The 18,312-nt window shown below is 45.4% G+C and overlaps 1 protein-coding gene across 1 annotated transcript; it reads left to right on the top strand.

The window, feature by feature from the left end:
- The first annotated feature begins 8,035 nt into the window (after nucleotides 1-8,035).
- LOC125450282 (zinc finger protein 239-like) lies at nucleotides 8,036-15,378 on the top strand. The gene is made up of 2 exons (XM_048526275.2): nucleotides 8,036-8,125; nucleotides 9,134-15,378. Exons 1-2 carry the CDS (start codon nucleotides 8,036-8,038, stop codon nucleotides 10,022-10,024), a joined length of 981 nt encoding a protein of 326 aa, XP_048382232.2. The 3' UTR covers nucleotides 10,025-15,378.
- The last annotated feature ends 2,934 nt before the right edge of the window (nucleotides 15,379-18,312 follow it).

The raw sequence follows: 18,312 nt of genomic DNA, 5'->3' as shown, positions 1-18,312 counted from the left end.
AGGGATTTTTTTTTCCCTGTGTGCACACACTACAAGGAGAGGGGATTCTTTCTGCCCCCTGTGCACACACTACAAGGAGGTGTTTGTTTTACCCTGTGCACACACAAGGAGAGTGAATTCCCCAACCCCACACCATGCACACACTACAAGGAGAGTGTTTTCTCCCCTATGCACACACTACAAGGAACGGCTTTTTGCCCTGAGCACACACTGTAAGGAGAGGGTATTTTCCCTGTGCACACACTTTTAGGAGAGGGGGTATTTTACCCTGTGCACACCCCACTAGGAGAGGGTTTTCTTTTCCCTGTGCACACAATGCAAGGAGAGGGTTTTCTTTTCCCTGCGCACATGCTACAAGGAGAGGGCTTTTTTTTATCCTGTGCACCCACTCCAAGGTGAGGGGACCTTTACCCCTCTGTGCACAGACTGCAAGGAGAGGATTATTTTCCCCCTGTGCACACAGTACAAGGAGAGGGTTTTATTTTTCCCCTGTGCACACACTACAAAGAGAGGGTTTTCTTTTGCCTGTGCACACACTACAAGGAGAGGGCTTTTTTCCCCACTGCACACGCTAGAAGGAGAGGGTTTATTTTCCCCCATGCACACACTACAAGGAGAGGGTTTTGTTTTTCCCTGTCCACACACTGCAACAAGAGGGTTTCTTCCCCTCTGTGCACATTCTTTAAGGAGAGGGTATTTTGCCTGTGCACACACTTTTCAGAGAGGGTTATTTTCTTCCCCTGTGCACAAACTACAAGGAGAGGGTTATTTTCCCTGCGCACACACTGGAAGGAGAGGGAATTCCCTGCGCTCATCCTGCAAGGTGAGTGGTTTTTTTTCGCTGTGCACACATTAGAGGGAAGGGTTTTTATTTTGTCCCTGTTCGCACACCTCAAAGAGAGTTGTTTATTTTCCCTGTGCACACGCAAGGAGAGTGAATTCCTCCCCCCATGCACACACTACAAGGAGAGAGCCTTTTTCCCCAGTGCACACAATTACGTGGAGAGGGTATTTTCCCTGTGCACACGCTTTTACGAGAGGGGGTATTTTACCCTGTGCACACACCACAAGGATAGCGTTTTTCTCCCCCTGTGCACACACCACAAGGAGAGGGGATTTTTTGTCCCTGTTCACACACGTCAAAGAGAGGTTTTTTTTCCAATGTGCACACGCAAGGAGAGTGAATTTTCTCCCCATGTAAACACACTACAAGGAGAGGGTTTTTTTCCCTTGTGCACACACTACAAGGAGAGGAGTTTTTCCCCTGTGCACACATTATAAGGAGATGGTGTTTTCCCTGTGCAGACACTGCAAGGAGAGGGGGTATTTTACCCTGCGCACATAGTGCTAGGACAGGATTTTCCTTTCCCTGTGCACAGGCCGCAAGGAGAGGGCTTTTTATTCACTTGTGCACACGCTGCAAGGAGATGATTTCCTTTTCCCTGCGCACACACTACAAGGAGGTTTTTTAGTTTCCCATGTGCACAAACTACAAGAGACGGTTTTGTTTTCCTCTGTCCACACACTGTAAGGGGGGTTTTTCTTTTCCCTGCGCACATGCTACAAGGAGAAGGTTTTGTTTTCCGTGTGCACACACTACAAGGAAAGGGGATTTTTCCCCCCGTGCACACACAACAAGGAGAGGGTGTTTTTCCCCCCTGTGCACACACTACAAGCAGAAGGTTTTCTTTTCCCTCGTGCACACACTACAAGGAGAGGGGATTTTTTTCCCCCGTGCACACACAAGGAGAGGGGACCTTTTCCTCCCTGTGCACACACTGCAAGGTGAGGGTTTTTTTTTACCCTGTGCACAAACTGCAAGGAGAGGGATTTCTTTTTTATCCCTGTGCACATATGAGAAGGAGAGTGTCCCTGTTCACACACGTCAAAGAGGGTTTTTTTCAGCATGCACACGCAAGGAGAGTGAATTCCCCGTGCCTCCCCCAATTATGCACACACTACAAGGAGAGGGTTTTCCCCCCTGTGCACCCACTGTAAGGAAAGCGTATTTTCCCTGTGCACACACTTTTACAGGAGGGGGTATTTTATCCTGTGCACACAAAACAAGGACAAGGTTTTCTTTTCCCTATGCACGCATTACAAGGAGAGGGTTTGTTTTTTAACCCGTGCACACACGACAAGGAGAGTTGACCTTTTCCCCCATGTGCACACACTCCAACGAGAAAGGATTTTTGGCCCGTGTACACACACTACAAGGAGATTGTGCTTTTCCTCCCTGTGCACACACTACAAGGGCAGGGTTTTTTTTCCCTGTGTGCACACACTACAAGGAGAGGGGATTCTTTCTGCCCCCTGTGCACACACTACAAGGAGGTGTTTGTTTTACCCTGTGCACACACAAGGAGAGTGAATTCCCCAACCCCACACTATGCACACACTACAAGGAGAGTGTTTTCTCCCCTATGCACACACTACAAGGAACGGCTTTTTGCCCTGAGCACACACTGTAAGGAGAGGGTATTTTCCCTGTGCACACACTTTTAGGAGAGGGGGTATTTTACCCTGTGCACACCCCACTAGGAGAGGGTTTTCTTTTCCCTGTGCACACAATGCAAGGAGAGGGTTTTCTTTTCCCTGCGCACATGCTACAAGGAGAGGGCTTTTTTTTATCCTGTGCACCCACTCCAAGGTGAGGGGACCTTTACCCCTCTGTGCACAGACTGCAAGGAGAGGATTATTTTCCCCCTGTGCACACAGTACAAGGAGAGGGTTTTATTTTTCCCCTGTGCACACACTACAAAGAGAGGGTTTTCTTTTGCCTGTGCACACACTACAAGGAGAGGGCTTTTTTCCCCACTGCACACGCTAGAAGGAGAGGGTTTATTTTCCCCCATGCACACACTACAAGGAGAGGGTTTTGTTTTTCCCTGTCCACACACTGCAACAAGAGGGTTTCTTCCCCTCTGTGCACATTCTTTAAGGAGAGGGTATTTTGCCTGTGCACACACTTTTCAGAGAGGGTTATTTTCTTCCCCTGTGCACAAACTACAAGGAGAGGGTTATTTTCCCTGCGCACACACTGGAAGGAGAGGGAATTCCCTGCGCTCATCCTGCAAGGTGAGTGGTTTTTTTTCGCTGTGCACACATTAGAGGGAAGGGTTTTTATTTTGTCCCTGTTCGCACACCTCAAAGAGAGTTGTTTATTTTCCCTGTGCACACGCAAGGAGAGTGAATTCCTCCCCCCATGCACACACTACAAGGAGAGAGCCTTTTTCCCCAGTGCACACAATTACGTGGAGAGGATATTTTCCCTGTGCACACGCTTTTACGAGAGGGGGTATTTTACCCTGTGCACACACCACAAGGATAGCGTTTTTCTCCCCCTGTGCACACACCACAAGGAGAGGGGATTTTTTGTCCCTGTTCACACACGTCAAAGAGAGGTTTTTTTTCCAATGTGCACACGCAAGGAGAGTGAATTTTCTCCCCATGTAAACACACTACAAGGAGAGGGTTTTTTTCCCTTGTGCACACACTACAAGGAGAGGAGTTTTTCCCCTGTGCACACATTATAAGGAGATGGTGTTTTCCCTGTGCAGACACTGCAAGGAGAGGGGGTATTTTACCCTGCGCACATAGTGCTAGGACAGGATTTTCCTTTCCCTGTGCACAGGCCGCAAGGAGAGGGCTTTTTATTCACTTGTGCACACGCTGCAAGGAGATGATTTCCTTTTCCCTGCGCACACACTACAAGGAGGTTTTTTAGTTTCCCATGTGCACAAACTACAAGAGACGGTTTTGTTTTCCTCTGTCCACACACTGTAAGGGGGGTTTTTCTTTTCCCTGCGCACATGCTACAAGGAGAAGGTTTTGTTTTCCGTGTGCACACACTACAAGGAAAGGGGATTTTTCCCCCCGTGCACACACTACAAGGAGAGGGTGTTTTTCCCCCCTGTGCACACACTACAAGCAGAAGGTTTTCTTTTCCCTCGTGCACACACTACAAGGAGAGGGGATTTTTTTCCCCCGTGCACACACAAGGAGAGGGGACCTTTTCCTCCCTGTGCACACACTGCAAGGAGAGGCTTATTTACCCCTGTGCACACAGTACAACGGAGACTGTTTTATTTCTCCCCTGTGCGCACACCACAATGAGAGGGTTATTTCCCCCTGTGCACACAGTACAAGAAGAGGGTTTTATTTTTTCCCCTGTGCACACACTACAAGGAGAGGGTTTTCCCCTGTTTACACACTACAAGTAGAGGTCTTCCCCCCACCCCCCGACCCCGCGCACACACTAGGACAGGGGATTCTTCCCGGCTGTGTACACAGTAGGAGAGGGGATTGTTCCACACTGTGGACACACTACGAGAGGGTTTTTCCCTGTTTACACACTACAAGTAGAGGGCTTTTTCACCCCTGTGCACACACAAGGAGAGGGGAATCCTCCCCACCCGTGCACACGCTCCAAGGGGAGGGTTTTGTTCACTGTGCACACACTGCAAGTAGAGGGTATTATCCCTCAGTGCACCCACAAGGAAATGGGATTCTTCCACCCCCCCCAATGCACACTCTACAAGGAGTGGGGTTTTCCCTCTGTGTACACACTACAAGGAATGGGATTTCTTTTGCTCTTTGCACACACTAGAATGAGGGTTTTTTCCCCCTCCGCACACAGTACAATGAGAGGTTTTTGTTTTCCCCTGTCCACACACTGCAATGAGAGGGTCTTTCCCCCTGTGCACACATTGTAAGGAGATGGTATTTTCCCTGTGTACATACTTTTGGGAGAGGGGCTATTTTACCCTGTGCACACACCAGAAGGATAGCGGTTTTTTTCCCTGCGCACAAACTGCAACGAGAAGGGTTTTTTTTAATCCCCTGTGCACACATTAGAAGGAGAAAAGTTATTTTTCCCTCCCGTGCACACACTGCAAGAAGGTTTTTTTTCTTCCGTGTGCACTCGCGATAAGGAGAGGGCTTACTTTTCCTTGCGCCCACACTATAACGACTGTTTTTTTTACCTGTGCACTAATGACAAGATGAAGGTTTTTTTTACTCTGTAATCACACTATAAGGAGAGTTTTTATTTCCCTGTGCAAACACTACAAGGAGAGGGGTTTTTTTCCTGCACACATACTGCAAGGAGACACTTTTCTTGTCCTCTGTGCACACACAAGGAGATAGTTTTTATTCGCCTGTGCACACATTACAAGGATAGGGTTTTTTTTTCTTCCTGTGCACACTACAAGGAAAGGGTTTTTAATCCCCTGTGCCCACACTACATAGATAGGTTCTTCCCCCCCCCCCCCCCCCCGTGCACCCACAAGGTTTTTTTCCCTGTGCACACACTACAAGTCGAGGGCTTTCCCCCCGAGTAAACACGACAAGGAGGTTTTTCTGTGTTCCCCCCGTGCACACACTACGAGGAGAGGGTTTTTCCCCTGTGCACACAATACAAGGAGGGGACTTTTTCCCCCAAGTGCACACACTCAAAGGAGGGCCCTCCCCGTGCAGACACTACAGGTAGAGGGGTTATTTTCCCACGTGCACACACGACAAGGAGAGGGTTATTTTCTCCCTGTGCACACAGTACAAAGAGAGGGTTTTGTTTGTCTCCTGTGCTTTTCTCCCTCTGTACACACACAAGGAGGGGATTCTTCTCCCCTGTGCACACACTACAAGGAGCGCGATTTTTTTTCCTTGTGCACACAGACCAACGAACGAGTTTCATTTTCCCTCTGCACACACGCCAAGCAACGAGATGGGTGAGTGATAATGGGAACTGCAGATACTGGAGAATCCAAGACAATAAAATGTGAGGCTGGATGAACACATCTCTGATGAAGGGTCTAGGCCCAAAATGTCAGCTTTTGTGCTCCTGAGATGCTGCTGGGCAAGCAACGAGATGGGGTTGCATGAAGTACCTTTCCATTCCGTGTCGTTCTGACCCCGCCCCCGTTCACTCCCATTGGTTGGATGTCCAATTCCGAAAGCGCCGTCCTCCAGCACCATCTTTCTTTTCCTATTGGTCGGTACCAACCGTCAATCATCCAGTACCCGGAGCATGCGCAGTTACCTTATCATGTCTGAGCTTCGATAGTTCACGTTTCCGTTTGTTTTTAATCCGATGTACAAACGGTGAGTTCGAGCGAAAGGCGTAGGCGGGCGGGGAAAATTTCCCTAACACTGTGCGTCAACAGCACATTGCCGAGCTAGAGCTTGATGCTGTCTCGTTTGCAGGATAGAAGGAAAGATGGCTCCTGGCGTGAGACTGGAAAAGCACCAGCTTGGCAGCGAATACCCGATTTCGGGCTGAAACATTGTTGTGAGGAAGGGTCACCGGACCCGAAAATGTTAACTCTGTTTTCTCTTCCAGAGACGCTGCCAAATCTTGCTGTGCTTTTCCAGCAACCCTTGTTTTTGTTCCCGATTTCCAGCATCCGCAGCTCTTGTTTTGTTTTATTGACTTTGCTGATCCTTGGATACCGTCTGTCCTTCTGTGCTTTCCCAGTGTTTGCAAGTCTCGCCGTGTCCACAGTCTGATGGCTCCTGAGTGCTTCGCCCGATGAACCGCTGCCATTTTTGTTTGGGGAAGTTCTGGGCATCGGCTGACATTTTTTGTAAGGGGCAAGGTTTGGAATCACAGGCTTGAAGCCCATTCTTCTGAATGGGATCATTGAGACATACAGCATAGAAACAGACCCTTCGATCTTAACTTGTCCATTCCGACTAGATATCCTATGTAAATTTAGTCCCATTTGGCCCATATCCCCCTCAACCCTATAGAGCTGGAAGGAGGGTCTCGGCCTGAAACGTCAGCCTTCCTACTCCTCTGATGCTGCTTGGCCTGCTGTATTCATCCAGCTCTACACCTTGTTATCTCAGATTCTCCAGCATCTGCAGTTCCTTCCTGTTCATAGACCTGTCCAGATACCTTTTAAATATTGCAATCATACCTGTCTCCACCACTTCCTCTGGCAGTTTATTCCAGACATGCACCACCCTCTGCATGGAAAAGTTGCCCCTTAGGTCCCTTTTAAGTCTTACACCTTAAACCTATGCCCTCTGGTTTTGGACTGCCCCCACCCTAGGGGAAAAAAGACCTTGTCTATTTATTCTACCCGTGCCCCACATGATTTTATAAACCCTGATAAGCTGACCCCTCAGCCTCTGACGCTCCAAGGGACATAACCCCAGCCTATTCAGCCTCTCCCTGTAGCTCAGATGCTCTGATCCTGACGACATCCTCGTAAATCTTTTCTGAACCTTTTCTAGTTTCACAACATCCTTCCCATAGAAGGGAAGCAAAAATTGCACACAATACTCTGAAGTGGTCAAACCAATGTTCTGTACCACCGCAACATTACCTCCCAATTCCTATATTCAATACAGTGACCAATAAAGGCAAGAATACCAAATGCCTTCTTCACTAGTCACCTGTGACTTCACTTTCAAGAAACTATGAACCTGCAATCTAATGTTTCTTTGTTTAGCAACGCTCCCGAGGACCTTACCATTAAGTATATATAAGTCCTGAGAAAATGGGAACTGCAGATGCTGGAGAATCCAAGATAACAAAATGTGAAGCTGGATGAACACAGCAGGCCAAGCAGCATCTCAGGAGCACAAAAGCTGACGTTTCAGGCCTAGACCCTTCATTCAGAATCTCTCTGATGAAGGGTCTAGGCCCGAAACGTCAGCTTTTGTGCTCCTTAGATGCTGCTTGGCCTGCTGTGTTCATCCAGCTTCATGCTTTGTTATCTAAGTATATAAGTCCTGCCCTGATTTGCTTTTCCAAAAAGCAGCACCTCATAATTATCTAAATTAATCTCTATCTGCTACTCCTCGGCCCATTGGCCCATCTGATCAAAATCCTGTTATACTCTGAGGTAACCTTCAATGTCCACTACACCTCCAATTTTAGTGTCATCTGCAGACTTACTAACTATACCTCCTACATTCACATCCACTTATATAAATGACAAAAAACAATGGACCCAGCACCGATCCTTGTGGCACAGGTGAACTTGTCCATCAGCTGCATTGTCTTTTCATGCCAAATGTCTTATTGATGGCAGGACAACTGGACTGCAATGTAGGATCACAAAAATATGAATTCAATTCCCACCATGTCCGAGGACTCCCCTTACCATCTCTGCTGGTGTGAGGAGGGGGCAACCCTCAGGTAAAACCACAACTGTCGTCTCCATAATCAGAGAGCTGCCAAATGGTCTGGTAAGGTGACAGTGACATTATCATCATCCCTTCTGAGGATGGGTCACCGGACCCAAAATGTTAACTCTGTTTTTTCCCTTCACAGATGATGCCAGACCTGCTGAGCTTTTCCAGCAACTTTGTTTTTGTTCCGATTTGAGCATCTGCAGTTCTTTCGGTTTTTATATGACATTAGCCTTTACTTACTGATGAGCTGGAGTTACACTGGATGAAACAGTCTGTGTCTCTCTGTGAGCAGTGTGCTGTTGGATCAAATGAGACTTTGCATGCAAGGGGAGTCAGATTTGTGATGATGATTCACATTCAGCTGCTATCCTAGTTCTTCTATGTGGTGGGGTTTGGAGGTTTAGATACCCTGGCAAAGATCTAGCCAAGTTCTAGATGTACAAAATGCTTCTTCATTGCTGGCTCTCCCTCATCTGTATCTCCTGCTGTTTTGTGCAAAAACGGACTGTTTCTCTTCCCTGAAGGACGTATATGAATGTGTTGAGCTTTAACTCACAATTTAACCAGCAATTTTCATCGTAAGTTTGCTCCACAGAAGACCAGATTAATTTAGAGATGGGAGGAACTTCAGATGCTGGAAAATCTGGGATAACAAGGTGTAGAGCTGGATGAACACAGCAGGCCAAGCAGTATCAGAGGAGCTGAAGGCCGGCATTTCGGGCCAGAAGGGTCGAGGCCCAAAACGGCAGCCGTTCCTGCTCCTCTGATGCTGCTTGGCCTGCTGTGTTCATTCAGCTCTATATCTTGTTATACCAGATTAATTTAGCTCGATTTGATAATGTGTCTCTCTTTTTCTGGGTAAACTCTCACCATGCTTTTTCTTTTCCTCAAAGCTACTGTTGCAGTTGGCGAAAACACATCCAGGATTTTGACCATGGAAGGAAAGAGCACTTTGGACAAACTAGACACATGTTCTGTGTGCTGACAGGAATTTTCTCATTCATCTGATCAATCAAAACACCAGTGTAATCACACTGAGAAGAGATTGTGGAAATGTGAGGAGTGCGGAAAGGAATGTCTTTACCCATCCCAGCTGAAACTTCATCAACGCAGTCACACTAGGGAGAAGCCATTTACTTGTTCTGAGTGTGGGAAGCGATTCACTCAGTCATCCCAACTGTTGACACATCAGCGAGTTCACTCTGGGGAGAAACCATTCATCTGTTCTGTGTGTGGAAAAGGCTTTGCTGATACATCCCACCTTCTCAAACACCAGCGAATTCACACTGGGGACAGACCATTCATTTGCTCTGAGTGTGGGAAAGGATTCACTCAGTCATCCGACTTCCTGAGGCACCAGCGAGTTCACACTGGAGAGAAGCCATTCATCTGCTCAGTTTGTAGGACAGGATTCACTCGCTCATCCAGCCTGCTCAAACACCAGCAAGTTCACACAGGGGAGAGACCATTCACTTGCTCTGAGTGTGGAAGGAGATTCACTCGCTCATCCTACATGCTGATACACCAGCGAGTTCACACAGGAGAGAAACCATTCACCTGTCCTCAGTGTAGGAAAGGCTTTGCTGACTCATCTCACTTGCTGTTACATCAGCGAGTTTACACGAGGAAGAAACTGTACAACTGTTCTGAGTGTGGAAAGGCATTCATTCAGTCATCCAACCTGCACAGCCACCAGCGAGTTCACAACGGAGAGAGACCATTCATCTGCTCCACGTGTGGGAAGAGATTCACTCAATCAGCGCACCTACGAATGCACCAACGAGTACACACTGGAGAGAAGCCATTCACTTGCTCCATGTGTGGGAAAGGGTTTACTCGATTACCCCACCTACTAATACACCAACAAATTCATAATTAACTGCAGCTGAAGGATTTGCTGTTCATCACACCAAGGAATGAACTGTGGTCGTCAGGCTGTTTATACTGATGTTAATGAATCCTGCTCTACTGACGGTGCTGTTACTGGAGATAAAATTCATTTCCAATTGCGTGTCTGTAGGACCAGTTTGGTAATGACTGCATTACTGCACATCAATATATGCCCACAGGTTAGAGACTGTTCAGCTAGGAATCCACAAAGGGATTTTCTGATTTATCAGGACTAATGAGTAACTGGAGGTTTTGGAATTTGATGCCATTGACAAATGTTTTCTGTGGTCTTTTTCAGATTATGTATTTAAGCAGCACCAATCTGGTAGCAGATTATTTTCTGTCAAATGACTTTACCTCCCCCACGTCTCCTCCATCCTCACCAGCAACAAGTATGAGGATCTGATTGAGCCTCTCTCTTAAAAAGATTGAGTAGAGTGACCTCTAACTAAATTGGTAACAGTGTTAATTACCAGTGAAAAATGCTGCAGAAATTAACAACAGTCTGTCTTACTAAATTACTTTGGGAAGGAAATCTGCAGAAGTTGTCCACTCTGGCCTACATGTGAGTCCACAGCACAGCTGTTTTCCCTGAGGGGCTAAACAAACTGCTCGATAGCATAAAACCGCACAAAATTGCACAAAAGAGATGAGGAAAACTAAAAGAAACACCTGGCATCAACCTAAGCATCAGAATCAAGAAATGCAAACCCAGCCTCATTGACTGTTCTCTTTTATAATATGAGAGGGGTTTGTTATAAAATTGAGAGAACTGTCCCAAATTTTGATTAAGCAACAGCCTGATGGAGTCATATTTGTGGAATTTGACACTACTAACAATATAGAACTCAATAATACAGATATTGGTCAGACCACCTATAGAGTATTCATTTAGATTTAGAGTTTTGTTGTCATGTGTACTCAAATACAGGAGTACAGTGAAATGTGTGTAATGTCACCAGATATGGTGCCATCTTAGGTATGTAAATCTAAAAAATGTTTAAGTACAAAGTATTGAAAGAAATGAGAGTTAAAAAGTTAAGCATTACTTCACAGAACAGTAGAAAAATTTAAAAAAAGTTATGGTTTAAATTAAAGTCTTTTGTAGTCTAAACTAGGAAAATGAAGGATTAAGTGAAAAGTTCACCAGGCTATACTTATTTCAGTCTCTGAGTGAACTCAGTTGTCTGTTCTTGCCATGGCTGCCACATATACTGTCTTTGCTGCTGCCTCTCCGATCTCCCCCCAGTGCCTTGGGAATGTGCCCAGGCAGGATCCAGTTGCACAATGAGCCGAGACACTGCTATAAGCTGTTAAGAGACCAGCTGACACACCACAGAGAGACCAGGCTGGGACCTGCCACACACTGCTGAGAGATTAAATTTTGATTAGATTCCCTACAGTGTGGAAACAGGCCCTTTGGCCCAAGAAGTCCATACCATCCCTTGAAGCATCCCACCCAGACCCATCCCCCGTAACCCACACACCCCTAAACACTACAGGCAATTTAGCATGGCCAATCCACCTAGCCTGCACATCTTTGGACTGTGGGAGGAAACCGGAGCACCTGGAGGAAACCCACACAGACACGGGCAGAATGTACAAACTCCACACAGACAGTTGCCCAAGGCTGGAAATTGAACCCAGGCCCCTGGTGCTGTGAGGCTGCAGTGCTAATCACTGAACCACCATGCCACCCTGCCACCACAAGCTGCTAGGCTGAGACCTGTCTCAAGGGACGTGAACACCAAGAAAGGGAAACACCAGAAAGGGGGATCAAATAAGGAAAAATGAGAAGTAAGTAAGAAATAAACAGAAGGAGTGGAGTACCTCCATTTGGAGTGTGCAACTCTGCCGAGTGTATGTTAAGTTCTGGCACCTTTAGGGAAGGTTGTTAAAAGCCTGAAGAATATGCTTAGGTGATTTACTGGAATGATAGCAAGATGGATTGGAAGACTGCTTTCAGCGATGAGCCATATGATGAGTGTCCAATTGGTCGGGTACCATAAGGGAATGGAACCAAACCAACTCAGTAAACCTTTTCCTCCCCAAACTTTGGTGGAGCTCCTCAAAGGAATGTAGCACATACGGAGGTCAGAACTGCTAGCCTGAGATTCAGCCACAGTGATTACCACTTTTCTCTCTTTCTATTTAATCTAATATCTAACCTCCATAACCAACCTTTTTGTTCTGTCAGTCAGATTTAAGTGCTGGCTTGAGGAAAGATTTTGTTAGTGGTTTTTAAGAGTTTTTATCATTGCCACTTCTTGAATTCTGTTCAAGTATTTTTCGTTAGTATTAAATAATTGTTCCCATTTTGCATAAAAGAAGTTTTCAAAATTCTTCGTGATAAGTATATCTTGGGGCTAGTAAATTGAGGGACAGGTGAATTATGAGGAGTCATTGCGAACTTCACAAAATGCTTGGGAGGTATTCCTGACCCTTGTTTCTTCACCTTCTGTTTGTCAGTATCTGTGACAGGAGATCTGTTTGGATTTGAAAGTGTCTGGGAGACGTTGGAGGCAGATTCCATAACTGGGCAGCTCTCGGTGAAGTTGGCATAGACACAATGGACAAAATGACCTCTTTCTGGACTTTAAATGTGAAGATTTCTATGGTTGTTTCTCAAAAACGTCTCAAGCGTCAAAATTCTGAAGTCCCAAACCTGCACTCTCCACATATGAAAAGGGAAAGGGTGACAGATTATGTGAACACGATCATCTCCAAGCCACAGATAATCAAATATTGGATGAACTCATAATTAATTCATTTAAGTATTAGGAAGGCTGAAGCCATTGCTTTCACATCTCATTACAAACTCCACTTCATCACCAAATCCCACCCCTCTCTCTGACGACTGTCTGAGGCTGAACCAGACTGTTCACAAAATATTTCATCCCAGGATGACTTTGCACCCACGTAACCCCATCACCAACAAGTTTGCCTATTTCCGTCTCAGTAACATCACCCAACTCTACCCTATTCTCAGCTTAACTGTTGCTGAAACTGTCATCCTCTCCTTTGTCGCTACGAGATCTAACTATCATAAATTCTGTGACTGTAGCTGATGGTTTAACTGGACAATTCACATCTGAGAATTAAATCTGGCTTGATAAATCTTCCTTATATCGTTTATGATGTGGAGGTGCCGGTGTTGGACTGCAGTGGACAAGGTCAGAAATTACACAACACCAAGTTATAGTCCAACAGGTTTATTTGAAAATTATCTCTCTCACTGTACCCGAAGGATTGAGGCACAAGAACCTTGTGTTTTCAAATAAACTTGTTGCACTATAGCCTGGTGTTGTGTGATTTCTGACCTTTTGTTGCTTAGTCGGTGAACACACTGGTCTATTGCTGTTCCATGTTCACAGGGGGCAGCATTTTTATTTTACACAAGAACAGAGTTTATTCCATTAAAGGTGAAAGACAACAAACTATCCGAATGTCAAGGACAGTTCTTCCTTCACTTCTGTCACTCTGCCTCATCAATAAGACATTGGATATGAAAGGCCAATGCAGCTGAAGGGACAGGTTGTCTGCATTCTGAAGATTGGGTAGCAAGCTCCTCCTTGTTATTCCTGACATTTCCCTCTAGAAAGATGGCAATCACACATGTGTATTGCTGCCCATTCCCCCCAAGCTAGATAGCAGCTGTCACTTCAGGTTCTGTCCGCGCTCCATGCAAACAGCACAACAAAATATTATTTCCCAGTATTTGCGCCTTACACAAGACGTTCACGAAACCTTTCCATCCACTTGCCTAACCCATCTCCCCTCTGCCCACCTCATTCCTCATACTTTTGAAAATGAGGAAGAAAACTATCCATTGTCAATATTCACTCCACATGTGTTCTATTTGCTATTGTTTCTGTGCCTGTGCAGTGAGCTCAAATTCTGTTGATATAGCACTTTCTGAACTGTGTGGAATGCTGAGTAGAACAGCCACCATGAGAATAACAAAGTTTTATCTTTAGACTTGCTTTTTTAAATGGGATGCAGAACGGAGCAGGATGGCCAAATAATACTAGTAGGCAATAAGTTATACTGATACCTGTCTGAACCAGAGACTAAAGTCATGATGTAATACAGATCTTCACTTTTTAGAAGCAGTCCGTCAGCCCATCATGTTTGGAGTGCGGTGTGGTGAGTTGAACAGGAGAAAAGCGATTCTCTAAGATCATAGCTGATCTACCCTTGGCTTCACTTCTTTATTTTATGCCAATTTGTCATAGCCTTCAACTCCTCAATAGTTCAAGAATGCAGCTGCCACTTGTTTAAAAACTTGCATTGATCTAGGCTCCACAACTCTATTGTTGAGAAATCCAGGAAATAATTTCATTCCGAGAGCAGAAATCCTTTTGCAAATCAGTTATATCTTAATGTCTGTTATTCAGTACTCAAGTCAACCAGATTGGGATCCCTTCACTAGTAGAAAGATCTTCTCCCTATCAGTCCTGTCATGCCTCTTCAGAATCCTGTATGTTTCAATGAGATCACCCCTCATTCTTCTAAAGCCCCAGTTAGCATTTAATTTCCTGAATACATGGATGAATACTGTAAATAGAATGCCAGGAGCAGCTTCAATAAAAACCAAAATAACTGTAGATACTGTAAATCAGGAACAAAAACAGAAGTTGCTGGAACAGCTCAGCAGGTCTTGCAGCATTGGTGAAGAAAAATCAGAGGTAACATTTTGGGTTCAGTGACCTGGCACCTCTCCTGTCATTAGAGAGGAGTGGAAAACTTGAAAAAATAAAAACAAAAGAAAAATGCCCCTGCTGGTTTGTCCTTTGCCTCCATCCAGCCCTTGAGATTTATCTACTCTTAAGCCTGCCAGACTAATCTGTACTAATTTCTTTAATATTATCACGGAACATATCCCTGATTTCTATATCCATATTGTCTCCCTCACAAGTGAACTTTGAGACAAAGTATTATTTAAAACATCCTCTAGCTCCACACACAACAAGATGACATCCCTCCTCACTGCTGTAACAGATTGCCTGGCTAATACTGTAACCTTCATCCACTTATGTGTCCTTCACTGTCTCACATGAAGACCTAATATCCTGGGTCTTAACTGACTTGTAATGTTAATGTCTTCCTGACTCACTTTTTTAAAATTCTCATTTTGACCATTCTTCCTACCCTTTTGAGCGATGTTTCTGGATCTCAGCACCCTGGGAATTTAATTGACATGCTGCACAGCACCCACAAACCTCTCCACCAGGATACTGCTACCATTCTTCAGGAGCAACCCTATTCACCTTCAACAAACTGCAAACAGAAATGAAATAAAAAGGCTTCTTTCCCAGTTTGCAGGATTCCAATGGTGCACTAAATTTGCAGTGTTATGGCTGTCCTGTCTGACTGTTCCTTCTCCCAGTTGCTCGTGTGAATTGTACTAAAGAACAAAGAAAACTACAGCACAGGAACAGGCTCATCGGCTCTCCAAGCCAGTGCCGATCCAGATTCTCTATCTAAATCTGTTGCCTATTTTCCAAGGATCTGTATCCCTTTGCTCCCTGCCCATTAATGTATCTGCCTAGATACATCTTAAATGACGCTATTGTGCCTGCCCCTACCACCTCTGCTGGCAACACATTCCAGGCATCCACCACCCTCTGCATGAAGAACTTTCCACACATATCTCCTATAAACTTTTCCCTGTCTCATTACCGACTGTCTCATTCTGAGTTGCAGGTGAAGATGGAAGAGATTGGAGACACAGCCAGCCCTTCAAAATAAATGAGTCTGAATTAGAGGTAAAGACTTGATGTGCAATAGTTTTAACCAAAAGCTGATTTATATAAATTTTCTTTGAAACAGGTAACTGGACACATGGTGTTTACAAAGATCGTCAGAAACAGGCCCATAAAACATTTTTGGATAACAATGGCGTCAAAAAACAACCCCCTACAGTTACTTGGGAACTCATTGGTTAACCAGTTCTGATGAAGCAGGATAATAAAATGTGAGGCTGGATGAACACAGCAGGCCAAGCAGCATCTCAGGAGCACAAAAGCTGACGTTTCGGGCCTAGACCCTTCATCAGAGAGCTGATGAAGGGTCTAGGCCCGAAACGTCAGCTTTTGTGCTCCTGAGATGCTGCTTGGCCTGCTGTGTTCATCCAGCCTCACATTTTATTACCTTGGAATTCTCCAGCATCTGCAGTTCCCATTATCTCTGATGAAGCAGGAAATCCCTTCCCCACGCTGTGCAGGTGGACAGTCTTTACTCAATGTGAATGTGTGGATGTGCAGAGATGATGGATTGTTTCAAAAATCTACCCTACAGATAAACAACTGCTATTGACATTTTAACACATCAGCACCATTAATTGAGCAAGGATTAATAATATCAGTACATCGGGGCAGCACGGTGGCTCAGTGGTTAGCACTGCAGCTTCACAACGCCAGGGACCCGGGTTTGATTCCAGCCTTGGGTCACTTTCCGTGTGAAGTTTGCACATTCTCCCCGTGTCTGCGTGGGTTTGCACCAGTTTTCTCCCACAGTCCAAAGATGTGCAGGCTAGGTGAACTGGCCATTCTGGGGTGTGTGTGTTATAGGGGGTTGGGTCTGGGTTGGATACTTCAAGGGGCGGTGTGGACTTGTTGGGCCAAAGGGCCTGTTTCCACACTGTAGGGAATCTAATCTAATCTAAAACAGCTCAAGGACCACAATTTGTTCCTTGGTGTGAGCCAGAGCAAAATCCTTCAGCTATGGTTCCTTGGGAATTTATTGGTGTATTAACAGTTTGGATTATGGAGTGAATCCCTTCTCATACATTGAGCAAGTGAATGGTTTCACTCTGGTGTACCAGCAGGTTGATTACTGAGTGAACCCCTTCCCTTACTCAGAATAGATGAACGATTTCTCTCCGGTGTTAACTTGTGGGTGTAACAGTAAGCTAGATGAGTGAGTGGATCCTTTCCCACACTCAGAACAGGTGATTGCGCGCTCCACAGTGTGAACTCGATGATGTATCAATTGAACGAATGACTGAGGGAATCCCTTCCCACAATCAGAGCAGCTGACTGGTTTCTCCCTTATATGACTGCATTGGCGAATTTACAAGTTGGCTGGGTAAAAACTTCCTTTCCCTCAATCTTCATGTTTCCACAGACTCTCTCCCACCAGTGACTATGCTGGTGTCCAGACGAATCTTCATAGATGCTTCCACACAGAAAGCAGAAGAACACACAGCTTGTGAAACTGCGAGAAATTAATCTGGTCATTCTGGAGCTGAACTTGGGGGAACAGCTGAATTGTCATTAAAACCAAACTGAGAATAACGACAATTGTCCCAGACCTTTGGAACTTGTAGAGACAGAAAAAAATAATCTTCACGTTTACGTCCTGCATTATTTGCTAATCATTTGGAAGGGAACGAATGGGAACATGGCACCGTGATATCACAGCCATTGCAGAAAAATACCTGAGGGAAGGGCAGGACTGGCAGGTCAGTTTTCCAAGTGCTTTAGGACAGATAGAATGAGGCTAAACAGAGGAGGAGGAATAACGATTTTCATGAGGGAAAATATGGCTGTACTTAAAGGGGATATTCCTGAGGGCTTGCCCAGTGAAGCTATACAAGTGTAACTGAGAAATAAGGAGGTAATCATCTGAATGGGACTGTCCTTTTAGCTCCCTAATTGACAGCAAAAATTGAGGAGCAAATATTTAGGGAGAGAGACTGGGACAAAGTGTGTCTGAGAGAGAGAGAGACTGTGTGCATGAGAGAGAGTGACAGAATGTGTATGTCAGAGAGTGAGACAGAGAGTGTGTGTGTGTGTGAGAGAGAGAGAGACAGAGACAGTGTGTGAGAGAGAAAGAGTGGGTTTGTCAGAGACTGAGTGTGTGTGTGAAAGAGAGAGAGACTGTGAGAGAGAGAAAGAGTGGGTGTGTCAGTGAGACGTGTGTGTGAGAGACACTGTGTGTGTACGAGAGAGAGAGAATGTGAGAGACTGAGACAGAGTGTTTGTGTGTGAGAGAGTGAGACAGTGTGCGAGATTGAGAATGAGTGTGAGAGAGAGACAGAACGTGTATATAAGAGAGAGAGACAGGTTTTGTATGAGAGAGAGAGACAGTGTTTGTGCGAGAGAGAGAAAGCAGCAGAATATATGTGTGAGGCCCAGAGAATGTGTGTAGACAGAAAGAGACTGTGTTTGAGAGACAGAGTGTGTGTGTGTGAGAGAGACACAGAGTGTGTGTGTATAGAACATAGAACAAGACAGCGCAGGACAGGCCCTTTGGGCCTCAATGTTGTGCCGA

The sequence above is a fragment of the Stegostoma tigrinum genome, chromosome 10, assembly GCF_030684315.1.
Source record: "Stegostoma tigrinum isolate sSteTig4 chromosome 10, sSteTig4.hap1, whole genome shotgun sequence".
Taxonomy (NCBI): domain Eukaryota; kingdom Metazoa; phylum Chordata; class Chondrichthyes; order Orectolobiformes; family Stegostomatidae; genus Stegostoma; species Stegostoma tigrinum.
This window is presented reverse-complemented; position numbering and strand designations above follow the sequence as displayed.

Coding starts and splice junctions, on each gene's coding strand:
- LOC125450282 (XM_048526275.2), top strand. CDS start 8,036: ATGGCAGGACAACTGGACTGCAATGTAGGATCACAAAAATATGAATTC. Junction 8,126..9,133: donor TCCCCTTACCATCTCTGCTG/GTGTGAGGAGGG, acceptor GTGTGCTGACAG/GAATTTTCTCATTCATCTGA.